The sequence below is a fragment of the Sinohyriopsis cumingii genome, chromosome 6 (genome assembly GCF_028554795.1).
Source record: "Sinohyriopsis cumingii isolate HCF-2022 chromosome 6, ASM2855479v2, whole genome shotgun sequence".
Classification (NCBI taxonomy): Eukaryota; Metazoa; Mollusca; class Bivalvia; order Unionida; family Unionidae; genus Sinohyriopsis; species Sinohyriopsis cumingii.
In genome coordinates this window covers 72,203,147-72,226,479 of record NC_142966.1, presented here as the reverse complement: position 1 = coordinate 72,226,479, position 23,333 = coordinate 72,203,147, and the positions used below count along the sequence as shown (strand labels likewise).

The 23,333-nt window shown below is 34.3% G+C and overlaps 1 protein-coding gene across 1 annotated transcript in view; it reads right to left on the bottom strand.

The window, feature by feature from the left end:
- LOC149797191 (intraflagellar transport protein 88 homolog) overlaps positions 1–23,293 on the bottom strand; it is an 81,527-nt gene extending 58,234 nt beyond the window's left edge. The window contains exons 1-7 of the mRNA XM_089961871.1: positions 23,162–23,293; positions 19,712–19,829; positions 14,617–14,685; positions 13,602–13,785; positions 12,568–12,640; positions 11,201–11,291; positions 10,107–10,211 (exon numbers count right to left, since the gene is read on the bottom strand). Of these exons, the coding sequence (XP_089817997.1) occupies positions 10,107–10,211; positions 11,201–11,291; positions 12,568–12,640; positions 13,602–13,785; positions 14,617–14,685; positions 19,712–19,822 (633 nt within the window). The 5' untranslated portion in view covers positions 19,823–19,829; positions 23,162–23,293. The remainder of the gene's footprint in view (positions 1–10,106; positions 10,212–11,200; positions 11,292–12,567; positions 12,641–13,601; positions 13,786–14,616; positions 14,686–19,711; positions 19,830–23,161) is intronic.
- Positions 23,294–23,333: the final 40 nt, after the last annotated feature.

Here is a 23,333-nt window from a genome sequence, read left to right as displayed (position 1 = left end):
CAACCATTTTGTATCTGAATTGTTTGGTTTACAGTGATCAAACAGACACCAGAAAAAGAACAAATACTTTGACAATGTTTTCTTTAGGATGTGTGAATACATGAATTCCAGCTAAATTAAAGACTTTTCCATAAAAAAAACATAGCAAGTGTACAATGGCTGTACATTAAACTTAACAAAAGTGTAAAGAAACCTGTAACATTCATTATAATTAACAGAGCTGAATCTAGTCATGTAAACCAGGCAGGTGCAACCTATGGTCCCAGCCCATGATCTGGTTGCACAACCTATGTTCCCAGCCCATGATCTGGTTGTACAACCTATGGTCCCAGCTCATGATCTGGTTGTATCCACAATTTTACACTATAGGGGTGGCTTTAAAAATTGCTTATGTGGCCCATGCTCTGGAGAAGGCCACACATGCTTGATGTAAGCACTTGACCTCCAGATCATCTGCCTACTATGTGGCTCTTCTGAAAATAAGCAATATGATGCTTTCATAAAAGCACTTTACCAACTGCAGTTTCCAGGGATGTACAAAAGTGGGCATGCAATTGAAGTATACAGGAGTAAGGTCAACAATTTTACATTCAGTTGTAATGCATGTAGTGCCAATGTCATTACATCACTGTAACTGTGCAGATAATGATGATGACCCACTGTTAGTTTTATTTTTTATTCACTTAATGTTGTTTATCACATATTTTAAAACGTATTGTATAGGTCTAACACTGATACTGTTCCGACATAAAAGTTGCACCCTCTCCTTTTAAAAACTAAAAATCCCTTCCCCCATATCAATGCCACAATGAAATTATGCCATAGGGAGAAATAACCATTCTTTGTGAAATATTCCTGGAGAAATCACTGTTTTGTATTTAAATACTTGAGAACATCATTCTGTTTCTTAGGGTCTCCAACTGTAAAAATCCAATTAAAACAAAATCCAATCAATCCTCAAATTTTATAACATTCAACTGCTCCCCACTGTTATATAGGTCCCTAATTTAGAAGACAGATTTTGCTAAATCTGTATGTTATATGACAGTATTATAAAATGGGTAAACCAAAAGGAAAAATAAAGAGTGGGTAAATATGTAGAAAAAAAAAGTGAAGCAGGAAAATGCAATTAATCCATCATAGAACATGGGCACTCAACCCATGCATATCAAGTACTAATGGCTTCATTACATTTTGTGAAAAAATAGTAACGTTTAAAGAGTATGAAAAGTAACTCAAACATTTCCTGCAGTTTCTTTCCACTACAATGACTTATACAGGTTCCTAAGAAATAAATCAATAAATTAATAATGAATACATCCGCATTGATTTAGAGAAAAACATTAGAGCATTAGGCATGTAAACAAAATAAAATCACGATCAGAAAGTTACTTAAAGCCTGCAGAACATTAAGATCTTTTTCAAAATCACAGAAGTAAAAAAAGAGTTGGAAGGCACTTGGATCAGTTAGACTGGTGATCTGATTTAGACAGAACGCACCATGCCACTGAAAAGCAAAATTACTGTAGACATCTAAAATAACTGCCTTCCAATGCTCTCTCACTGTGGTTTAACAAAGGAATAAACAGCAAATAAAACAAACTCTGCAGATTGCAAGTCTTGTGTATGGCCTTTTCAAGATGCTTTCATTCAGTACATCGGACTTAGCTATAAACAAATACTTTAAAAACTACTCATTAACTGATGAGCAAAAAAATACTTTACTGAACAAGAATTGACTTAAAAACAGAAAATGGACCATAACCAATGACTACTTAATCTTGAAAAACCTTAAATGTCACATATTTTGCAGGCATAATGCAATGGTTCCTTCAGTACAATGCCATGATTGATGCAATGCATATGGTACGACAAAACAAAAGTCTTGCTTTCTGCGAGAGTATTTGAATAAATTAGAAACATATCATATATACTTGCTTATAAGTCAAGTCCATCTGCAAGAAATATAGACCATTATTTGGGTCTATATTATTTGTTCTACTGATTACTCCAAAATACCGTATAGATCTTGAAGATTTGGCACATTACATGACAGCAGAACTAGGTCCATGCAGTCTGCAGTTGAACTTGACTTACAAGCAAGTATATATGGTATATAGAAAACAGTACTCCCATAAGTAAGTCACAATAGTAATCTTAATCTGTATGTAACATGTACATGCCTTATTTGACCATTCTCCCTCCTTTCATGTAAGTCACATACGAAAGCATATCTAATTTAACAATACTCAGTTGTTGTACAAAAAAATCCCACATATATACCATGATTAATTTAAAACTTTGTTCTGGTATGCATGTTTTTTAAAAAAAAGTAAAAATGTTGCAGGTTCTTTTTACTTCAGACAATAAAAATGTGTACAAAGCTCAAAGAAATAAAAATCTTTTCCATATGTGTGAAAAGTGAATAACTGCTTTACGTGACAGGAAATTTAAAGTGAAACTTGTAATGCCAGACATCATGTCATATTTATAAAGAACACTTCCAAACACCAGCAAATATCTGGTCTGGAATATAAGCTTGCCTCAAAAGTAAGGCAACCTTGATAGCAGAATGCATAACAATAACAAGCCAAATGTTAACTTTCAAATTCCATGGACATGTTACTTTCTTTTACACATTTTTCACTGATGAATTAGAAATACATTAATTTATGGACACAATGATCTGAGCAAAATGCCTGACAGAATTAAGGACACAATGATCTGAGCAAAAGGCCTGACAGAAAAGATAACCCTACAGATGGACAGATAAGAATGACACCATATGCCTGTTCAGAATTCAACACAGATTTAAAAAAGGCATCCATCTGAAAAACAAAACTGGGAATTCTGATATCTTTTATTAACAAGAGCTGGTCATATTCATAAAGAATTGTGTATATCATCCACTGACAGCAAAGCTTTTGTTTTGCTGGGTATATCAGTGTGAAAACTGCTACTCGTCTATTTGAATCTGACAGCCAAAGGACCAGCAATACTTATACGACTAAGTAAAATCTTCAATCACAGAAGTGTCCAATAGATTTCTAAAAAGCAGAAGCCAAACCCATATCATTGCTGCATACACTTTCCAGGGTGATGCAATCAGGTATTATAGCCAAGTTTGTTCATAAATGTATTTTGTCTTCCTTCGTATACCCTGGGCATGTATTTTTATGGAGTACCTTAACATAATAATACTGAATAAAAACATGTAATATCAACTGATTTTGAAAAGGAACTTACTACTCCACATGGAAGTGCTCCCTAAGTTAAATCAAATCACAGTGGAGAAAAATGAAATACCTTTTATCTCTAAAAACAAGATACTGACTATATATATATATATATATATATATATATATATATATATATATATATATATATATATATATATATATATATATATATATGAAAATTTACCTTTTAATATATGTTTGTGAACAAAAACCATGCAACAATTTTTGTTATTATTATTACACTATCAATATTCTTTGATGTGCACTATTCAACACAATCATGCATATATGTTTTCTATCAAATCATGTCCTACACATGATTACTGTATTCTGTCACTTTAATCCATCCTATAAATTATATCATTGCTGACGTAAAATAATCACTGAGTTGGTTTGGTGCACCATGACAAAATAATAATTCACTAATGACTTACAACTTATATATGACTATAAAATGTATCAGTTTTACTTGGAAACGACTGTTCATGCTTCAAAATACTATTTGGATAAGCCGGTTGCTCAACTCATTGAGCTCATTGGAAGACATCTTAAGTTAAATGCCTGTGATGCACAGGAAATCCAAAGAAGCTGGATATAGCTATTAGTTTGCGACTTATTAAAACTTAGACCTAACTTTAGAGACAAGTTTTAAATAATGAATAACTCTTGATCCTAATGAAAAGGGGTGTGACCCGTATCTCTTTTCAAAGACAAACCTTTTCTTTAGAGATTCCTTTAATTCACAAGCAAATAGATGAAGATATCTACCATAATTATAAAATCTGCCTTGCTTTTGACATGGACATATTGACACATTCGAGTTACACTGTCCACATGATTGTAGTTACAAGTGCAAGCAAGATAAGAAATGTCTGCACATCAACTCACACGGTATTCCTTTCCCTACAAAAGGCTTTCCTCATTATGCATAAATTCAGTTTGCACAGACTGAGTGGTCATTGTAGATACTGCTAAAATGACCACTTAAGGTAGAAAGAAGCCAGTGTTAGGTAATTAGACACTTGACCTCTACTCGTGGAAGGCAGGTGATAGTTACTTACAGGATAATTTGTTGGGGAAATCAGATTAGCCATTGTGAACATGTGACCACTGAGTAAGGATGACCGTGATACATAAACAAAAGCCAAGTACAAATAGACCTGTTAAAAATAATATTAATATTATTATTACAGCAGAAGTAATCATGAATTTTATTTACCCTTAGATCCTTTTAAAATTCTACTGAAACTATCTAATGTATTGTGTGTATGTATATTTTGTATCACACTGCTTTTCTATTCCTGAATAAAAGCAATAATCTGGAGCAAATATGTCATGATCTTAATCATCAGAATAGAAAATTTTTTATGCAGGTTAGTAAGAAAATAATTAAATGATATGTACATTACCAACTGTGAACATCTGATGCCATGAATACTGTAAATTTACCGAATTCTAGGAAAATTGATGGCGCTAAAATACTTTGATTTTATAGTACACTGTTAATTTGGGCTTTAAGTACAAAATGAAGAGATAACAATTAAAATTTATGTTGCATGTAATCTAAATAATGTCAGGATCTGGGAAAGAATACTAAAATTATATTGTTAATCATCATTTCTTTACATATTTTAACCCTAATTTACAAGTTTCTCTGGAATAGAAACTTGAATGCAACAAAATGCTAAAATTTAACTTCTGCTTCCATTAGCTCCCAAATACAGCCCTCTTGGAAAAATGAAAAAAATTTGTTTCTCTCATCTATATATCATATAGACTACATAAATGGTAACTATAGCAAATAACTCTTCCATGGTACCATAATTTCCAATCCTTGTCACTGCTAGGTGGCTACACGTATGCTGAATGTTCTTAAGTTTAATCTTGAGTGGTACATTAACAAGGATGTCAACATTGGTTGGAAGGTGAGTAAGTGGTACATTAACAAGGATGCCCACATTGGTTGGAAGGTGAGTAAGTGGTACAGTAACAAGGATGCCCACATTGGTTGGAAGGAGAGTAAGTGGTACATTAACAAGGATGCCCACATTGGTTGGAAGGTGAGTAAGTGCTTAACAGTAATATGATCAAGCAAGTATTCTTGGAGAAACAAAACTTCTGACATAAATTTCCTTTATCCATCAAATACATCACCAGATCAGAAAACAGATAAAAGATGGATGAAATGCACAAAAATTCAACTTCTACCTTGGTCACTCTTTGACTGAAGTCATTTTATGGGTACTTGTGTGAAGGATAAAACTGCTCTCAATAATAAGACGTAGCACAACCAAGAGATAATAGCTGTCAGAATGTAATTACCATGAAGCCTAAGCCAAGGGTATTGGAAAACATGTAATTTCTTTACGAAGGTCATGTTCTGGGTGAATCCAATGAAAGCTTAAAACTAATACCCATGACGGGCCTATGCTGGCCTTAGCAAGGTCTGGCGGGCCTCTGGGCAACCACTAACAGATACACTAATTTTAATGCTGTTTTGAGAAACTTAACAAAGCATGTCAACCAACAGCTTCAATAATGTTTTGAATCAAACAGAGGCTCACAGATACGGCTCAAATCCCATGAGATGATATCTTCATGAGGCATATCTGATCCTGTGATAATCTTAAAATATGTTGAGCTAATCACCCACCCACTATAAAAAGCTTGAGGGGAGGTATGTTGTTTTTCCTCTTTAACCCCATTTCAAAGAGAGTAATGAATGAATACAATCTATTTATCCACAGATGGTAAGCAGGTATTAACAATGAATCTATGTTGTTTCCTTTGAATCACCACAATTATTAAGCAGAACTGAAGATAGTTTAGGTTGACTGAATGTAATTCATACACCCTGTAAGATGTAGCCAAGACTATCAGGAGGCAAATCTTGTAGACATCAGTTTCAATTGTTTTAATCACAGGCTTACCTCTGAAACATTACACCATGTAAAAACCCATGAAACAATGTGTGACTGGGGCCCACTGAAATAAAAGTTGATCAACAAGTCAGAGTTATTAGGGACATTGTTCACTCTTCCATGTCTGAAGGTTTCGAAAATCATGAATGGGTAGTATTTAATAGTAACTGGTTTTAATTTCTTCTCCATACAAAGAAAGTGGCCAACTGAAAAACTGTGATGTGCAAAAGAACAATGTTGTCTCTGCACCAGCTTATAAAGACACTATCTTCCCTTGAATGCTTTCAAAGTGAAACAAAATGTGTGAGATCCTCCCCATATTTGAAGTGTTGAACTCTTTTCCATGATAAGCCTTCTGGATGAAGAAGTCTGTTGTGTCCGTTTGAGCAGGCTTGATCTTCCTGGAAACATCTATCACTAGAAAAAGTAGACTGTTAACTCAGTATCTATCATATTTGACAGAAGCAATCAGAACCTTCCTCAGGGGTCAGGCTACAAGGCGAAGTGGGTGACTAAATCACATAAGAAGTGTAAACTTCGCCTTCTTCTCTTAGTAAAGCAAAAACGACTTCACCCTGTGATTTTTTAAAAGGAACGTTGAATGACTGTCCTTTTTTAGATGCTTCCTCGCCTTGGCCAGGTTAGTTCCAGGGTTTAGCTATATATAGCTGAAGATGAAATGTAGCCACCAAATAGTTGGTGTTGATATCAATTATGCCTACAAACTCTTGCACATTCACAGGCATGTGTTTTGATAGCTGATTGACCATTAGCCATTTCCTGAGTAAGTTAACAACTATTACTGCCAGATTTCCACAAGTTATCCTTTGACGATAAAAACATACAAACTTGTGTTTCTAACTTAAATTTATGTAAATAGCAATTTGAGTTTTAGCAATATAATCAGTAACATGAATATTTTAATTGCCGCATGTATTTTCTTGATAAAATCAGTTTGGAACCGTAATGGCGATCATCGCTATTCTGGGAAGTACCATTTTATTAGGTTGTCTCTTTTTGTAAACCATTGGGCAAATATATTCAGGAAAATATAAAGTCTGTAAGAAAGCAGAGATTAAATATTACTTTATTAAAGATTTAGCTTTAATTTGCAATTATGAGGTCATAAATATATGGGGCAATGCTATGTTGTGGAAATTGATGAGAGACACGGTAAGGTCAAGGCTGTATTCTGAGTTTACTAATTGTTTTTGAAAATACGAATAAAGAAATCAAAACAGCAAAACATATACTATTTAACCAATGCCTTATCTTACACCAAGTAACTGAGAAATAATAAAATCTTACATTTGCAATCCTATCAATAGATAGTTGTAACGAAGCTATGAAGTGAGCGAGTTACATTAAGAAAATACCTCTTTCTAAATATAGATGCACTTGCATGTTGGCTGTGTCGATTTGGTTGAAAAAAGGGTTTAGTTCATTCATATACTGACTTTAATATTTCAGTGTGTAGTCCATGAACAGTTAAGGTAAAGGTTTCTTGGCAACAAAGAAATTAGGATGAACAGTATGATCTGAAAGACATGTGCATTGTCTCTCATGTACATGGTGCAGGGGTTGTTCCAAACAAGTTTAGAAATATAATGAACTGCCATTTTATAATGAACTTTCAAAATGTAAAAATTAATAGTTCTTGATTAAGGGTAGTAGATTAAGCATTTGTTGTTGTTGTTGTAGGGTTTAACACCATTTTTCAGCACAAGATAGGCTATACATGGCAGCCAGTATAACTGGTGAAGGAAGAACCCTGAAAACTCGAGAAGAACCACTGACCCATGAGAAGCTACTGGCAAGCTTTCGCACATACCCATGTTAGCCGAGCCTGAGACTCAAACCCACGCAGACAGGTGAGATGGCATTGATCCGGAAAGGTGAGCACTTTAGACCACTTGGACACTCACGGCCTCGATTAAGCATTTGTACTAACTTGCTGTAATTTAGTTACTCAGTTAAAATTTACTACAATGTATAGCTTCTGTTATTCACTTTTTAGGTCATATTGCCAAAATACACTGATTATGAATATGATAGTTTTTAAACATGCACCAGATGTGTTCATAATATAGATAGAACTCAGAAAACTTTCTTCTTGAAAATAAAGTATTGCTTAAAACCAATGTTAAATGCAAATATGCATACTGGGAAATAGATGGCATAGTTCAAAAAAGAGAATGAAAACAACACACACACACAGTGACACAAACACATATATACAGTGTGACCTCACGATAGCACACTGCGGTATAACATGAATTCGGATATAACATGGTTGTGGTGTGGCTCCCGACATTTCATATAGATGTATTTTTCTCATACACCGAAACAAGTCTTAAAAGTATGAAAAATGTAAAAAGTTTATTTTCATTTTGGGGAAAAGATCACGTATGAATAATACAAGATGATCGTTGCATGGCTCCTGAAATTTTATATGCATTTTTCTCATACACAAAAAGTTTTATCTTCTTAAAAATACAAACAACAATGTGTAAAATGTTTAATCAGCGATTGTGCAGGGCTTTTCCAATGCAGCAAATTGCAGTTTGTTTTCCTTATTGGTGGCAAAATGTCTGGCGATTTTTTTCGTTCGATGGCAACATTGTTGGCCGTTTATACAACCATTGGTTTGGAGTGGAGAAATTCAGAGGTCCCATGAAAGAAAGCCACAAGTTTGATACAAAATGCACTGAAATTTATCTATTGTTACATAATCAAATTCTTTGTCCATATTGACAAACCAACTTAACAGTGCATTGTTATATCATCATCCGCTTATGTCAACATCTAGCATGAGTAGTATAAGTTATGAGATATCCTCTCTTTTTGACACTTCTGGTAGCAGAGATCAACTGGATGAGGCATTATCTTATAATTTATCTTTCATCGGATTTTTGGCCGCTCGCTAGTAATTAATATATTTACATTTGTGTTTGGGTGGTAAGTAAAAATTCCTCTTCTTTTCACTCAGAATTAAATCCTTCAGAACACTCACATTTTCTGTACTAATCCCTGTTATCAGACCTGAACTGTGTCTCTAATGACTGTTGGGAAGTACTGAAAAGTAAATGTGCTTCATCATTTGTTACGTGATTGTGCTATTTTTTCCCCACTGAATTCAGACCTATATGACCTATGACAAAATTATTTAATATTTTAAATCTCTGTGTGCATATTTTCTTCAGCTAACTGACCTCCTGGTTGCTTACAACACGGTTCAGTCAATTACATGGTCAGGTTCTATGGCTCCAAACTACTGTATTACAGCTGGGTCACACACTATATATATACATATATATTGTCTTGCTTTGCTCCCACTTCTCCCTGTTCAGTTCTCACTTCTCCCTGTTCTGTCCAAAAGGAGAAAGCGCTTCTCCCTAAAATTCAAGTCTAGTTTGATTCCTGCTCTGTGCAAGACTAATTTCTGATTTTTGGAATCCAAACAGTGTGCCGGAAGGGGGGAGGAGAGAGAGTTTCCACTGCCAAGGCTTTTGGGTTGAGTACTCTCAACACAAAAGATGGTCAGCTTGTGAAAGGTAATCACAGCATAATCTTGGAAGAGTTATTTCCCATTAAAAAACATTGGTAATAGTCTATACAGTATATAGACTGGAAAAGTGAATTTCAGGAGGGCTGGATATGGCAGATCACAGAAGTTAATTTTTAATGTTTATAAATGCAATCATGTAATGTATTTGATAGCAAAAATCACAGTAAGCTTACCTGGGTTGAGTGCACATGGTCTATTATCATAGATACTAACAAAGAAAGGGCTTTTACACAGCATAGAATATACTAAATACAACTTCTGACAAAGAAGTAATCCATATGAGCCAAGATTAAACAGCGTAATCACTGCAATTTAGTACTAGTATATCTGTGATCAAATGATGATTTGAAAATTATGTCAAAACAAACTGTTACATACAGAATATGTGAGATCCAAGTTGATCTGATCTCCCATGGAAAGCTGTTCTCGTTGCCGCACAAGAACTCGTTCCTTTCTGCCAGCTTCTTTGGCTTTTTCAAGTGCCTGGAAAAGATATTGATATGTGTAAGGGCAAAAAATATGTATCTATGTATATCTTAATGTTTAACCAAACTTAGCACAATAATGAAAAAGCAAATCTCAAAAATTATTTTGAAACAGGATTTCAAATGCAAGGTAGTAAAATGTGAAACAGTTTTTTGTAAAAGTAAGCTGCTAAACATATCTTCGCTCATATAAGCCATCATATCTTTTGGAAATATGTGCATAAAAACTAAACAGCTGTGAAATATCCAATAACAAAATAAATATGTAAGTATGTACAATTAGGCAAAGTTTTAAAGATTAATAGTTATTATTATCATTTAAAAATACAATAATCTCTTCAATGTGGGTCGGTGGTTCTTTCCGGGGTTTTCCCGGGTTCTTCCTCCACCATTAATACTGGCCACCATGTATAGCCTATGATGTGCTGAAAAATGACATTAAACTCCACAACAACAGCAATGTGGCATTTCAATCTTTTTAAAGACATAACAAGTTGACCTGAAACAAGGTACCTTGTTGAAAGTATAAAAATTTGTTGGACTGGAGGCTAAAATTTGCATCTCCCTGATCACGAGTCATACTCAGTACCAACTGAGCTACTGAGCTCCTCAAATAAATGTTTATATGTTGAATCAAACATTTCTGCATATCTTTTTTTTTATACTGTGAATTCGCTATTTTTTCATGGGTGCAAATTTTGTGGACTTGTGGTTTCCATAAACCACAAATTTAAAGACCCAATGAAAAATCATGGGTTTGTAGAATAAACGAACCCCATACTCAATGAAAAAATTGAAATAGAATGCACAGTTACAAAAATGTATACCAGCAAAACAAAAATGAATTGACTTTATTTTGTATTTTCCTTCACTGAAACAAAAATGTGGGATATTTAAAACTATATGAAGATAAAAAAAATGGAATGCAGGGAAAACAAATAAAAATCTTTTTCAAAAGTTAATATGTTTGGCAAATTTTCTACCCACCAGATTATATTCTCCACGGCTATTTGCAAAACAGCTTTCTTCTATCAGCTCATTCACTTTCTTTTCCAATTGTCTTATCTTTTCTTCTGGACTGAAAGAGATTTTAAAAAAAACAATTCTGTGAAGTTTTAGTTAAAGGAAATGGACAGGAAACTTTTAATATGAGTTTAAAGTTACAGTGCAGAAATTAAAGGGTGATGGAGCTGTGATCTTCATCTTGAATATGGGATCCTAATGTGGTACAACCACACCCTCTAGTGATGTAAAAGTATACCATTTTTCATCCTTCAATCTCAATCAGCTGTAAAGTTATGGAACAGAAGGAAAAGTGTGATGAATGCATAAAACAGCGAGCAATGACCTTGACATTGAAGACAGAACCCCCAAAGAGGTAAGCAACACACCTTCTAGTTATGATGTATCACTACACCAGGTTCCATTCCTTACTCTCAAACAACTTTAATGTTATAGAACAAAAGTAAAAGTGTGATGGGTGGATGGATAGATATGCAGATACTATGTCCACCTATTTTTTTTTCTAAACATAAGTAAAAGTACCATAGTTATATAGTTACTGATATAAAAGTAACATATGTATCATTACAAAAATTTTCACTTTTTTGTGCACAAGTTCCCATTTTACATTTGCTTCTATTTGCCACGTCTCCATCAAACCTATCTAAACCAAAACATTATACTGTTACAATCTCCATGTTATAGTTATCACACCAGTGCCTAAGCTGGTGACAAAATATTAATATAAGTTTAAAAGGCAAGACAAATGGTAATCATATAACATTACAATTGTGCCAAACCTGAAAAAAATTAGTTTGCCTTGCAATAAAATACCTTAAAATGGACACATAAATGGTGGAATTCTACATTTACTCTTGACTAGGATCCAGAGAATAGGACAATCTTTCTTGATTGCATTTTACTTTAAACACATATGAACCAAACTTAAAGAAATGCAAACTGTTACTTTGTGTTTATATGCAATACAATTTCTGTATATTTATATGCAATACAGTTTTTGTAGCAACAAATAAATAAACCCATACCAAAAGTAAATATGACAGAATTTACTTTCCATTTACTGCCAATGGTAGAACCCAAGGAAGAACTCTTTTAAGAATATATTCTGGGTTGCTCTGGTTACTCATGTAGTTTTCATGTGATACAAAACTATAAACTGCATCTATGTGTGGCTATACTCCACAAGAAAAGTGCCTTTCCTTGATCCTACATATGTTCTACTGAAACAAGTCAGTCATAATATCTGAATGGCAATGGGAATTCAATCATGAAATTTGCAAGAATTCTTGTGCAACTTAATTATGTTGCCTATATAATACTGTGTTTCCTACCTATCTTCTGGCTTGGGCTCAAGGGGAGGAGCAGGACCTTTGCTAGCCTGGTTCAAGGGATCAAATCCAGACCCTAGAAGTTAAAATGAGAATGCTTACCATCAATATTGTAGAAATTAGTTTATAGATAAATCTTCAAATAGCATTTCTTACCATACATTAAAATATGCCTTTAAAAAAATTACATCACATACACTAAAATCAGAACAATATAGGTTAGTTAACAGCCTTTTAATTCATGCACCATACAGTTCTAATTACTTAATACAATGGGGTATTTTCATAATTTTCATGATAAAGCATAGCATTTTCATTCGTTACTATGGAAATGATGGCTTATCAACATGACTTCTAAAATGCCACAGAATTAATGTTTTTCTTTTGGGGATATGTGTAGAGAAGCATTGAATAAAAATAGCAGTCTGACAAATGAATGATCCTCCCAGCAGTCTATATCTATTACAAACTTCAAATTAGCATAATTTGCTATTCATATCCAGTGATATTGACCTCTGCTCTTTTGACTGTAGGCCCAACAGAGAGTAGGCCTTTCTTGAGTAAGTTTATAAAAATTGGATGTAAGGAAACTTGAAGAAAGCAACAATTTTAGCTGCTGTGAACTTGACCTTTAACTTCCAAGGTCACAAAATGAATCGCAAAGTGCATCTGTCCAACTGTAGACAGTTGGTGAATTTTAGTGAAAACTGGATCAAGGGAACTTGACTGACCAAGAAGAAACCCCCCAAAAGCTGACTCCAGTAACCCTGACCATTCACGTCTGCCTCAAAATTATTAAGAAGCTGTCCCTGTGTAAGTGCAGCCTCCCAAATAAGTTTCATGAAATTAGGACCAAGGAAACATGACTTGCCATACTGAAATGAAAATCACATTTCCATCTCCTGTGACTTTACTCCTAGCATCTTCAAAGTCATCAGACTTCTGATTCTACCCATGGAAGGACAAATGGTTTGCATCATATCTGTTATTTTAAATAAACAGTTTACAGTATTTTAGTCAGTTTTCATATACAGTACCTCTGTTTCCAGCAGATGTGTATCCAGCAGCCCTAACAGCTGTCATAGGCCTAGCCTGGCCATCTTGGCCAACTGCCCCAGTGATGGGGCGGCCCATGGAAGAGGGCATGCCCATTCTCCCACCTCTGGCTGCTGTGCCCATCCTCAGGCCAGCTGCTCCAGTCAAACCTCCTCGGCTTGCAGTCTAGAAATTAAATGAAACAATATTGTAAGAGTCTGCATAACTGATGGGGAGGCATAATCATAAGAATAAAATTTAACCTAATTACAACGTCAGATCAGTGAAATGCAGAACTGTTTCAGATTATCTCAGTATATATACAAATGCCCTAATTAAACTCTGCCTGAAAATTCAGGTTTTACAGTGAATTTAAGTAAGATATCAACCAATACATATTAACAAATGTTAATTCATAATACTATAATATGAACCTCTTACAAGAATATCAGCAATAATTATTTCTATAATGTATTCTTTACTAAGTAATATAATTTTAAATATCCAGTGAAATATGAAAATATTACTGTTTCTTCTCTCTAACAGTAAATAAATGTGGACATTATAAAAAAGTACAAACAGTAACATACCAAACAGTCAAAGGTTTTCAAAAGTCGTCCCATGATGAAGTACAGTACTGTCTTGATTATATGAACATCAATCATTGAAAAACCTCTTTAAACACTATGTTCACCCAAACATTTCTAATACTCACTTGATCATCTGCACTCCTGCTTCAGCACTATGTGACAAAACCTAGTCTGACTTACTAGCTTAGCAAGAGGATGCATGGGAATCGGCCTTTACTAAGAAAAACTGGTAGAGATATTTAGTTGTTGAGGCTATATGGGTGTAGGAGTTGTCATTCCCTGATTATCTGAATTACTCTAATAATTCTTGTTCAGTTAAAATCTACTTTATAGTTTAGTGGTTTCTGTCAAACCATTTATTCTGCTAAAATCATATTAAGGTACTGGATGTAAGTAATGAAAACAAATATGATTATATACAACTTACTGGAGGTGGTCTTCTACCATGACTTGTTCTGAGGACTGCTTTTTGAAACTTTACATCATGTGCCAAATCCTGTAAAGAAAATCACAAGTCTGACAGTTTTTCTCCCTGGACATTTAGAAGTCTGACAGTCTGATTCACTGAACATTTCACACAAGTTCAACAGCATGATTCAATGGACATCTACAAGTCTGACATTCTGATTCAAAGATTAAGTCAGGAAAATAAGATGTACAAAAAAGTACAATCATGTTATTCAACTGGATACAACTAAAAATAAGCATGTTTGTTGGTGACACAATTCAAATTTCATGAAAAGCAATAAACAAATTATGCATATACTCCAACTTACATATATTTTAAAATATTTTCTTACCTTTATTAATGTCTAATGGCTGAAATAAAAACTTTGTGTTTTCTAATCACTTAAATTCATTATCCCTAAATATGTATAGATTATGCCAACATCAAAATAATTCTCCTTCTCTGCACTGACAAAGCATATTTCAAATATCAAGGTCATTCCAACATTTTCACACACCTAATAATAGTACACCTAATGGTGTGACCATGTTATAAAAAAAAGCTAGGTGAAAAGTTTTGTACTTTATTCAGTAGGTAGTAATTCCACTGGATATTACAAACCCAAACTGAGGTCTACTCTGCAAATTAGTGGATTATCTTCAGGGGTCAAGCTTAACTTTAATTTTAGAGAGAAGTGACTTCTCCTTTTGGAAAGAACAGGGAGAAGAGACAGCTGAACAGGGAGAAAATGGGACCAAGCAAGAAATGTAATGTGTGCTTGTGTTTTCATTATCTTATCTGAATTACGCCTTCTGTTTTCCAGTATGCATATTTGCATTTAACACTGGTCTGAAGCAGTAATTTAGTTTCAAGCATACAATTTTCTTAGCTGTATGTATATTTGGTATGTGTATAAACATTACCACATTTATATGCAGTGTACTTTGGCTGTATGACTTTGAAAGAGAACAACAGAAGCTATAGATTGTGACTGAGTAACTAGATTACAGTACTGAAACTGCAAATTAGTAAAAATGCTTATTCAACTACCCTTAATCAAGATTTTTTTTTTAACTGTCAGAAAGTTCACTATAAAATGGCACTTGAAAGGATTTTTAAACTTGTCTGAAACAACCCCTGCACCATGTACATGAGGGCAAATGGCCGTCTTCTAATTTCTCTGTTGCCGATAAAACATTATAGTGACTATTTATAGACAACATAATGAAGCAACAAAGTCAGTATATGAATGAACTAAACCCTTCTTTCCAACTGAATCTACACAGCCAACATGTGAGTACATCTATTTTTAGAAAGAGGGGTTTTCTTCATGTAACTACTCGCTATAATTATAGCTTCATTACAATGCTCAACAGTCCACTGATAAAACTGCAAATGTAAGGTTTTATTATTTTTTTATGTACTTTTAGGAACAATAGGTACTGGTTAAATATTATTTGCTTTGCTGCTTTTTTCTTTGTATTTTCACAAAAATGAGCAAAGTCAGAAAAAGAAAATTTAGACCTAACAGCGCTTCTTAAATTCCACAACATAGCATTGCCCCATATGTTTCTGAACATTTTAAATCTTTAATAACATAATATTTAGACTTTGCTTGCTATGAAATGTATATTTTCCTCAGTATATTTTGCCCAATGGTTTACGAAAACAAACAACCTAACAAAGTGGTACTTCCCTGACAGCAAGGTCCATCATTACTTCCCTGAGACAGGTTCACTAATGTTTCAAACTGACTTTATGAAGAACATAATGTACACGTGGCAGTTAAAATATTCAGATCACCAACTATATTCTTAAAGCACCAACTGCAATTTACATGCTATTGTTTAAGTTTCGAAACACAAGTTGGTACGTTTTTATCATCAAGGAATAACTTGCACAAATCTAGCAGTTATAGTTGCTTACTTGTAAAAGAGAGATTGTGATAAATCAGCTATCAAAACATATGAATGTGCAAAATTAAGTTCACATCAACACCAGATACAGTGTGACCCCATTATAGCATGCTCCATTATAATATGAATTCAGATATAACATGATTTTGGCATGGCTCCCGAAATTTCTTATACATATTTTTTCATACACAAAAATTTGTTTTCTTTCTTAAAAGTATGAAAAGTAACGTGTAAAAAGTCTACTATCATTTTGAGGAACAGATTGTTTATGAATTCTAACACAAGATGATTGTGGCATGGCTCGTGCAATTTTGTATACATGTACATGTAATTTTCTTGTACAAGGAAAAAGGTTTTCATCTTAGAAGTATGAAAAATAATGCATAGAAAGTTTATTCAGTGATTGGGCTGGCTTTGTCAATGATGCAAATTGCAATTTAATTTCCTTCCTGGAGACAAAATATACCATCTGGCGAGCCTTTTCTAACATTGTTGGCTGTTTAAATTTGTATATACAACTTTGGGTTCAAATTCAGAGGCATAACAAAAGGAAGCCGCAAACTTGATATAAAATGCACTTGAATTTACTTATTGTTAGATAAACAAATTCTCTGTTCACATTAACAAACCATCTTAACAGTGCAATGTTATATAATAATCATCTTATTCTGACATTTGGCCTGTAAGATTTTTCTTGTTGTTGACATTTCTGGTAGCAGAGATCAACCGGACAAGGCAGGCACTATCTCAGGACAAAATAGTGTCAGACTATCTGCTGCTTGCTAGTAATTAAAACATTTATTTTGAATGACCTTTGTATGGGGATGGTAAGTAAAATTCTTCTTCTTTTCACTCATAGAATTAAATCTTTCAGAACACTCACATTTTCTGTAGTAATCCCTGTCAGAACAGAACACATGGGCCCCGAGTGGCCGAGTGGTCTAAAGCGCTCACCGTTCCAGATCACTGCCATCTCACCTCTGTCTGCGTGGGTTCGAGTCCTGGGCTCTGCCAATGTGGATATGTGAGAAAGCTCATCAGTAGCTTCTCGTGGGTCGGTGGTTCTTTCCGGGTTTTTCCGCCACCATTAATACTGGCTGCCATGTATAGCCTATCTTGTGCTGAAAATGGCGTTAAACCCTATAACAACAACAACAACATCATCATCAAAACAGAACACCTGTTATTATTTTAAACTTCTGATGCATGTGTGGAAGGCAGCATCACTCCACTACCAGAAATATCAACAAAAAATATGAATAATAAAAAAAGCACAGAGATTTACTTGTTAGTCTATCCAATAGGCATGCTACCTGGACTAGCTACAATCAACCAACTTTCGAAGGCAGGAACACTAACTGCTACAACTGGATAAATGACGGCTAATTCTTTTTGTTTTCAAAACTACACACAAAAAAGTTTTGTAAAACTTCAAAGAAAAGTGATTACCTTTGAAGCATTGATCACTCTGCATACATACTAAGCAAATCAAAAAAATTCAGTCTCAATGTTCTACAATTATTTCATGTTTCTGCCGAAAAAGAAACGGATATCTGTTTGGTCCTCCAATGCTGTCCTTTAGTGTTAACTTCAATAACATATTCGCCTTTCATCTAAGAAAGCCAACTACAATCTTCAATAACAAATTTTCATCAAAGGAAGTTAGCACCAAATTAAAATAAAAGTAATGGAATCTGATGGATTTTTGCATATTAAAAAGTGACTTGAACATATTTATTGTGCAGTAAAAGTTTCATTTTTTTCAGGAAAAAATATGCTTTTGCTGGCTACCAACAGCTGCATAAAACGCAAATTAAATTTCCAATATTTTGAAACTATAGATATCTGGCGGTCAAGTTAACTGAAGATGGGGTATCTTGCAAAGGTGTTTGTTAATCTTTTTAATTTGTTCACATGTTTTAATATCTCTATAAATAGCTTCATCCCCTAGGTAACCTCAGCAAGATGATAGGCCAATTTAAGTACATGTACACAACTATAGCCATGTGCTATTTGTGACACTTGCAGCAAATTATTTAGTGACAATCAGATATAGATCAAAACGAAGACTACCAATATTTTATATGTGTGTGATTTGTGCTTTACGGGATGTGAGTCATATACAAATTTGATAACATGTGAGCTATACTCGAATTCATTGATTTCTTATATACATACATGCAGAGGTTTTGCTAGGATTTTAAAACTAGGAGTCCAGGACTCCTATTTTGGAAAAAACAGGAGTCCCCACCAGCAAAAGTTGCAGTCCCCTACCAGAAGCATATTGGGCATACCTGAAGTGGCTAAATTTCCAGATGATTAGAACCAATGGTTGCCACGAGTTTAATTTTCTAACTTCTTTACACCAAAGACATATAACTCTTGTTTGTCCATTAAAGTGCAAGTGATTTATGTCAGGCCATGGAAACAACTTACTCCATGCACTAAGCTAAGCATCACACATAGTGTTCCACATGAAATATCAGTTCTAGCAACTTCTAGCATTCTGTTCATTTAATCAAAAGCACTTATTTTTGTGACCATTTTTATTACCTACCCACCCTTTCACATTTTAAGTAAATGCATAATTATTTCCAGCTAAAGGACTATAAGTCGGGTTCTAAGGACCCCAACTACCTTGTTATAGTGGGGTCACACTGTATTTGATGCCTTGATGCATACCTTTCACCTTGAGCTACAAAAGAACACTGGAACTAACCTGGCTAAGACAAAGGAGTATCTCAAAACCTATATTCACTCAATGCACCTCTAAAGTTCTTTTTGGTTTCCTGACAGAAGACAAAGTTATAACCCAACCTATCATCATTCTATCACAGGGTGATGCCCACATTACACCAGGGCATAGGTATAACTTCATCTATAACACCTGAATATTATACTGTGAAGTGGGCTATAATTAGGTGACAACAATTCCAGCACAAGTGACAAATGGTCAATACACTCTTTACATAATATAACTACTGTTTTAAAGGCTCAGAGAAATTTCATTCTTCTCCTAAAACAATTGCAAGATCTGTTTAAAAAGTAGTATTTTTTAAAACTTACAATGTTCAGGGCAAAGTATGGCTACTTATAATTATAACAAAGCTTCATAATGGGATATTAAGGAATTAAATGCTAAGAGAAACCCTTCTTACATCCGTGTCCAGAGTGGCATTATATTCATTAAATCCTGAGTAGAGGTCTTCTTCATCCTCTCCACCCAGATGGACTTGCTCCATCATGCTCATTCGATTCATTCCTGCCATTGCTTATCTGAAAAGATATGACAAATGTAAACATATATAATGAGTCTGATACAAATACCTGGGCCAGAAAATCCAACAATATTTTTATTTATCTGGAAACTAAGTTTTCATAAAACTACCCTAAACTCCACATTTCTCAATCACATTTCAAATAAGCAGGTGTTCAAAAATCTATAAAAGTACACTTGCCCAGTCAGGAACTACATGTTTAAATCCAACCAGAATATGGAGAATATTTGCTTGTACCAAGTGAATAACATATATTTCATCAAGTGGTGAAAAACTATATTTTAATGAGTGGCAATGGTTATTAAATGCATTTACAATTAATTTGCCAACCAACAGCTGTAATTTTGAGTTTTGTTTCCCTTCTGGTAGCCCCATTTCTTTACTGATTGCCTCACTAATTTGATATCATTTGGGCCTGTTGCACTCCATTCTTGACTATAACGAACTGGACAGTAAATCTGGCTGAAAACAGTTCTAGAGGCATACTTAATTAGCATGTGATAGCTTTGTATAGATATATGGATTTCAGTCAGTTGTGAGAATGGGTCTTGTAATGTAAACAGGAATGAACTGATCATTCAGAGATGCTAACTGATGATGGAATATAACCTGTTAGTGCCCTTGTACACGAGTCAGTAACCAACAATAATAATCTATTTTTTACATATGAGTTTTGCATACTATGAAGAAATAATAACAATTTACATTTTATATATGAATTGATTGAATCCAGTGCAAAAAAAATCTGATAGCCCGATGCCAGGAGCCCCTATAATTTTAATTTTGGAACAACCTGTATTCTAAGTGAGGTGCCCATCAGGATTGTCAGAATAAAAAGTTATACTTAATATGATGACCTTTTCCTAACCAAAGTAAATCCCAAAACAATTGAGAGACTGCAGTTTCAATATGCATGTTTTTTTAAAAAGACATGTGCAGCCAACACATTTTCTTTAACAAAAGGAATATATGCATATGCAGACAAATAGCAGAAATTAATGATCTCTTTTGTTATGGCCTAAATCAAATTCAAACACAAGAATCATCTTCCTCTTGGCACTGCCAGGATCTCACCTTTAAGCAACAGATATTTTTGTTTCATTAAGTTCACTAGTTCTAACAGACTGGTATTCTATGGCTATCATCCTCTTCCAAACTACTGAAATGTAGGTCAGCAGATTTTGATAATGTGTCTATAGTTGTACCAGGGATTTGTTCCAGTCATGAAAAAGAAATCAAAGAATAGGTTGAATACAGCATCTAGCCTAAGACTAAAAAACTATGCAACTGTATTTTTAATGAAGGCTACCAACCATGTGAGAGATTCATGAAAAATGGTTTCCAATCTACCTGGCATAGCAGTCAGAACAGAGCTATGAGACACTGTGTATTATGGCAGTGGGATGACAATATCCTGTTAGTACTATCTGGTTCAATGTTTTACATTGCATTTATAACTCCAACATAATTCTGTCTTAATCTCTAACACTGGAGGGGAAAGATTACAGTACAAGTCACATGGGTCATGCATGCACATTTACTCATTTTATACTAAATATAAAGTGTTCTTTAAAATTTTAACACAAATTTTCTTTAACCAAAGTCTATTCAATCCTGATTATTGAATACTCTGCACCTTTACTGTCAACAAGCAACTTCCAGACAAAAATTATTGACACTATGGTCTTTCACAATGGTGGCCATGTGCTAAAGCTGGGTCAAGAAAAGGGCACTTCGAGTTGAATCATCACAACATAGTGTAGTACGAACTTATTTATTAAAATGCATAGCTTTCAGTGAGACATCACAACACAACATTCAATCTGGGTTGTACTGGATCACACCTTTAGGTTCATTTCATCCAAAAATGTACACATACTTTAACATTGATTTTGCTATATGCACTTCTTAGGGCGTATAAATAATGACCTTCCAAAGGAATGTGGAGGTATAAGAATCCAAATGAAGTGAATACTTGCCATTTAAAGGTATGTAGAATCAAATTCTTAAAAAGGACACCCATTACTGAAATCATCTGTGTGTGATGCCTACAACACCTGTGTGATTTTTAATATAGAGGAGACTCAGACATGTTCCCTAGTCCTGTAATGTAAGACACAGCACATGTTTTTGTTTTAGTGCTATGTCTTACTATCCAAATAACAGCATGTATAGCGTGTTCCGATGTCGGTAGACATTGGAATTAATAGTTTCTGGAACATCTCACACACTTAGCAGCCAATATCGACACTCTTCCATTAATTTATGTGTAATTAATATACTTACTGTTCTGTCTTTATCCTGGCAGAATGAAAATATGACATTAGCAAATGGACCCATTTTCATGTTCTGTTGACATACATTTAAATTTGTTGCAATGTGACGGTAGTCAAGGTATGCCGAAGTATGCTTAAGTAGGTTCATGTGGGGGATATGTTTCTCGAACGAAACGAAATGTTGCTTACAGTTCTAATAGGCATAATATATATTTTTATTCGTTTCATTAAAGAATAATATTTCAACTTAACCTGATTTCGGCATTACTGGCTTTCACTGCTTTCCAGCCAACTGAAATGTATGCCAATGAAACTTGAGAACTGGTCCATTTCTTTTGTGAGAATTTGAATTTATTAAAGAAAAGACATCAGAGTAAGTAAAGTCTGACAAAAACATTTTAACTTTGCTTTGTAGAAAAGTATCGCCATTGGTTGCCAGTTGTGTGTGATATTTTTGAAAATTTGACTTTCGTTACACTGCGAGTCGACGTCAGAACACGCTAAACAGCACCATTAGTTAGGCTGTAAGACCCATCACCCCCCAGAACAAAAATATCGGGTGATGTGTCTTACGTTGCAAGACTACAGGTTCCCATACTTAGAACCTACTAAATAAATGCATAATATTGTGAAAATAAAGGAAAGCAATACAATTCTTTCACATATTTTAAATGTTCAAATTAACTTTTCTCTCATCAATGTCAATCTCCAAGCTAATCTCAAAGTGATGGATGCTTTAATGTCAGACTATTCATTTTTAATGCTTTAGATTTTTCTTTATTGCCTTCTTCTCTATGATCTCTTTCCGTCTATTAATGCTTATAATCCGTCAAATAACTGTAAACAGCTGGAATGTATTTTTAAGCTTTCGGATGATGTTGTGTACCCACTCCAAGATCCTATATGTAAGACCTCCACGCTCATATTTATGTTTTGGACGTCTTCATGTAGGTCGAACCCACACCAACCCCCAAAACCAACCAGCGAAACTCTTGTAGTAGTAGCTATAAGAATTAACCATGTTGTTTTCAAATCATGAATATTGTTCTCTTACCAAAAAATGAAGAATTCATACACTATCACTGCCTCTGCTAGAGATTACGCAAATTCTTTTAAATTATTTCAATGCTATTGGACTGTTTATGTTTCTAAACTGCCGCTTCAGATGGAATGTCTGCTTCTCGACGACTGCGCATCTCCTCTGCGCATTTACGGAAGTAGTCCTT